This window comes from Prionailurus viverrinus, chromosome D4 (assembly GCF_022837055.1).
Source record: "Prionailurus viverrinus isolate Anna chromosome D4, UM_Priviv_1.0, whole genome shotgun sequence".
NCBI lineage: Eukaryota > Metazoa > Chordata > Mammalia > Carnivora > Felidae > Prionailurus > Prionailurus viverrinus.
The window spans coordinates 42,337,338-42,341,776 of NC_062573.1; the positions used below are offsets into that span (position 1 = coordinate 42,337,338).

The following is a 4,439-nucleotide window of genomic DNA, read 5'->3' on the forward strand; positions in this document are numbered from 1 at the left end:
AGAGTAAAAGGAAGCAGTCATAAAAACGTAATGCACAAAAGACAAATGGAAAGTAAATGCAGAAAATGAAAGGGAAAAAAAAGTGACATCTTCTCTGTCCAAATGACAAAATGTCACTAAACCTCTGCAAGGGATTAAGAGCTCTATAGAGTGGCAGGTTTCAAACAAGTCTGTGTGAGATTGTTTCCCTGCAGAAAGGTCCCCAAGGAGGACAGCTGGCTTTTTTTAAGGTGGGCGGTTACCTAAAGGGCTAGTTTTCGGCTTTGCTGAATCCGCAAATCTGTCTATCCCTCTATCTATCTATCTGTCTGTCTATCACCTATCTACTTTTTTCTCTATCGACAGAGGTGATCAGATTCCAAGGATTTAGTCGTACCAACTCACCCTCAAGAGACTGGGTTATAGATCAGACAGCCATTTTATTAATGTGTGAGAGGTCAGTTATTACCTGGAAGCTGATAGACGTTAGTGACTGGGACAGGGCACTCCCTGTCATGTGAACACCTGCTAGATGAACACAGAAGAGATGACATTAGAAATAAAAGTGTTTATTAGTGAGCTGAGAAGGAAGAGAAGCCAATCACTTCAGGGAAAACTTGCATCCAGTTCCCATAGTTGGATGGGTTAGTTTTCTCCGTTGTGATAACGGCTGACGGCTGTTGAGTACTTATTTTGCCCAGGCATTGTTACAGGTACATGACGTCATCCCACCTTCACAGCAACCCAGTGAAATCGATATGATTATTATTTCCATATGACAGAGGAGAAAAACAAGAAGCCCAAGGTCACACACACACAGGCTGGAGCTATGATAGTAATCCAGGCAGTCTGGCCCCAGAGTCCACTCTCCTAGCCACTAGATTGGGCCTTCTCTGATCTTCTTCCTATCTTCCTATCTTAGATTAATACTTAGCAAGTTTTTCTCTCCAGCTGCCATTCTTAGTCACCAAAAAGCACCATTCGCTTATTCCAGAGACACTGCAATACCCTTGAAGAGGATACAGCTTTCTTTTCACTTGCTAGATTCCAGTCTTGTCTTTCAAATGGTGTGTTTTGTTGATCTCTACTGGATCTTTGAAACTCCCTGCTCCCATCTGATGTATTTTCAGAAATCATCCAGATTAAAGAATCCATTTAAGTCCATCAACTGATGAATGGGTAAAGAAATTGTGGTTTATATACACAATGGAGTACTACATGGCAATGAGAAAGAACGAAATATGGCCCTTTGTAGCAACATGGATGGAACTGGAGAGTGTGATGCTAAGTGAAATAAGCCATACAGAGAAAGACAGATACCATATGGTTTCACTCTTATGTGGATCCTGAGAAACTTAACAGAAACCCATGGAGGAGAGGAAGGGAAAAAAAAAAAAAAAAAAAAAAAGAGGTTAGAGAGGGAGGGAGCCAAAGCATAAGAGACTCTTAAAAACTGAGAACAAACTGAGGGTTGATGGGGGGTGGGAGGGAGGGGAGGGTGGGTGATGGGTATTGAGGAGGGCACCTTTTGGGAGGAGCACTGGGTGTTGTATGGAAACCAATTTGACAATAAATTTCATATATCGAAAATAAAATAAAATAAAATAAAAAGGTAAAAACAAAAAGAATCCATTTAAGATGCATCTCACTTGAGTTGGTCTTAAACTCACGGGAGATTTTGTTTAGAAAACAATATTGCAGAATAAAAGTTATTCTTACTATCTCTGTTTTCGGAAGACTGTTGTTTTCTGACACAGCCCACAAATTTAAGGCCTACTCGTATTTGGAACATGTAGTCCTTTTTGTATTTGTTATGGGACAGAAAACTCTCTGTGTGCCTCCTCTGTGACACTCAAGATATTCATTACTGCCCTCAGGGAGGTTATAGTCTATCAGGGCAGTCAGATGGTAAACAAATAGTTAAATTGATTACTTAATCACAAGCATAGAGAATGTAGCCAAAAGAGAATGCTTAAAGTTAAGGCGTAATATGGAGGCAGAACAGTGCAGCGGTGAAGTACCACTCATGTAGCAAATTGTGTCTTTTAGCAAGTTAAGTAACCTCTCTGAGTTTTTGGTTTCCTTATCTGCAAAATGCAAATAATTACAGTAATTCCCTCTTAGGAAAGTTGTGAAGATAAAATGAAATAATGTTTGCAAAACGCTTTGCTGAGAACCTACATATAATTGGAATTAATACTGCTGCCATTAATATTATTAAAAATAATCTATATATTACAGATTCAATGAACACATATCATGATATGCTTTGTTGGGTTTCTTTTAGATTAAAAAAAATTTTTTTTTACACTTATTTATTTTTGATAGACAGAGCACAAATGGGGGAAGGGCAGAGAGAGAGGGAGACACAGAATCCGAAGCAGGCTCCAGGCTCCGAGCTGTCAGCACAGAGCCCGATGAGGGGCTCGAACTCACAAACCGCGAGATCATGACCTGAGCCGAAGTCAGACGCTTAACTGACTGAGCCCCCCAGGCGCCCCTAGATTTTATTTTTTTAATTTTTATTTTTTTAATGTTTACTTATTTTTGAGAGAGAGCATGCAAGTGGGGGAGGGGCAGAGAGCTAGAGGGACAGAGGATCCAAGCGGACTCTGTGGGAACAGCAGGGAGCTAGATGCAGGGCTGGAACTGAACTCAGGAACCATGAGATCATGACCTGAGCTGAAGTCAGATGCTCAAACGACTGAGCCACCTAAGTTTCCCTAGATTTTATGTTTTTAAGTAATCTCTACACCCAACATGGGACACCAACTTACAACCCTGAGATCAAGAGTCACACACTCTACTGACTGAGCTAGCCAGGCACCCCATCATGATAAGCTTTGAATACCATTACAGCCCCATTAGCCCTGAGTACGTGATAGGATATCACTTGTCGAGGGAATATCTAAGGATATGAGGCTGTCTGAATTACCACACAATGATTAAGGCAAAGTTTTTACTATGAAAGGTTGTACTTGGTAGAGAACCAAGAGACTCACACCCTTGAATGCAAACTTGAAACTTTTAGGGAAACGAGCACCTAGCAAAGTGCTTGGCAGGCCATTTTGACAAATGATATCTGCAATATTGTTTTCCAAACAGTATCTTCCATGAGTTTTCAGATGAAACTCAAGTGATATCTTTGAGGCATATATATAACTGAAAAGCTTTAAAGAAGGCAGAAAAGTGTAAACAAGGAAAAAAGTAAGAAAAATTTAAATCTCCTGTTTTAAGAGCTTTTTTATATTTCTTGTTGACTTAGAAAGACCATCATTTCTTGCATAAATATTTCTCCCTTTTCTGACTTGGTCTAGGCTTTTCTCCCCAAGAACAATCTGGGTGGTATGAAAAATATGTTATAATGCTGTGTAGATACTGCACTGGCACATGTGGTTGGAGTCCCCCATCTAGGCACTCATGTCAATAAATGTACATTTTTTACTGATTTTGTAAAAAAAAAAAAAAAAAATTGAAAAGGAAAAGACTGGGCAAAAATGGAAAAACCCAGAAAATGAAAGTTTCTATGTTCATGATTTAAAAGGCACTCATCACCCAAAGTTCTTAGAACTTTCTGAGACTTCCTCTTCAGGCAGTCCTGCAGAATCCCACCCTCCAGCTGCCTCATGGCTCTCTTAATCTCTGTGCTGTTGGCTCTGGTGATGCTGTGCTCCAGCCCTGCCTACTCTCTGGACTGTGACCTGCGTCCGAGCAATCCAGAAACCTTCACGCTTTTGAGTCAAATGGAGAGAGTCTCCATTCTGTCCTGTCTGAAGGACAGGACTGACTTCAACTTTCCTCAGATACTTGTGGCTGGGAACCAGCTTGAGAAGACACAAGTGACAGCTGTCGTGCATGAGATGCTCCAGCAGATCTTCAACCTCTTCAGCAAAAGCGACTCCTTTGTGGCTTGGGATGAGACGCTTCTGGACAGATTCCTTGTTGGACTTTACCAACAGCTGGATGACCTGGAGACGTGTTTGAGGGAGGAAATGAACATGGAACAGCTACCCCTGGGAAATGAGAACTCCAGACTGGCTGTGAAGAGATACTTCCAAGGAATCAGTCTCTATCTTAAAGAGAAAGAATACAGCCACTGTGCCTGGGAGGTTGTCAGGGTAGAAATCAGAAGATGCTTGCTCGTCATTAACAAGCTCACAGGGACATTCAGGAAATAAAAAGGACGCTGAGTCTGGAAACAGTTCACCTGGCCAACTAAATGGCTATTTTCTAGGACTCAGAGTGCAATCTTCATCTCTAATTTTATGCCATATGAAAAGGGAATAATAGCAAATGTGTGAGATTATTTAAAATCATAGTAAATGTTATAAGTTGCAGTAAGCTGTTTAGAACAGAGAAATGCACAATTCATTTGCTTATAGCTTAAAATCTTTTGTATTTTTTATTTATTTAAATTATTTGAAATATTCGTGCTACTCATACTATTTAAGTATTTATTG

At 40.3% G+C, this 4,439-nt stretch overlaps 1 protein-coding gene across 1 annotated transcript; it reads left to right on the forward strand.

Moving 5' to 3' along the window:
- The first annotated feature begins 3,605 nt into the window (after positions 1-3,605).
- On the forward strand, positions 3,606-4,157 carry LOC125150749 (interferon alpha-2-like). The gene has a single exon (XM_047831060.1). The coding sequence runs from the start codon at positions 3,606-3,608 to the stop codon at positions 4,155-4,157; it is 552 nt and encodes a 183-aa protein (XP_047687016.1).
- Positions 4,158-4,439: the final 282 nt, after the last annotated feature.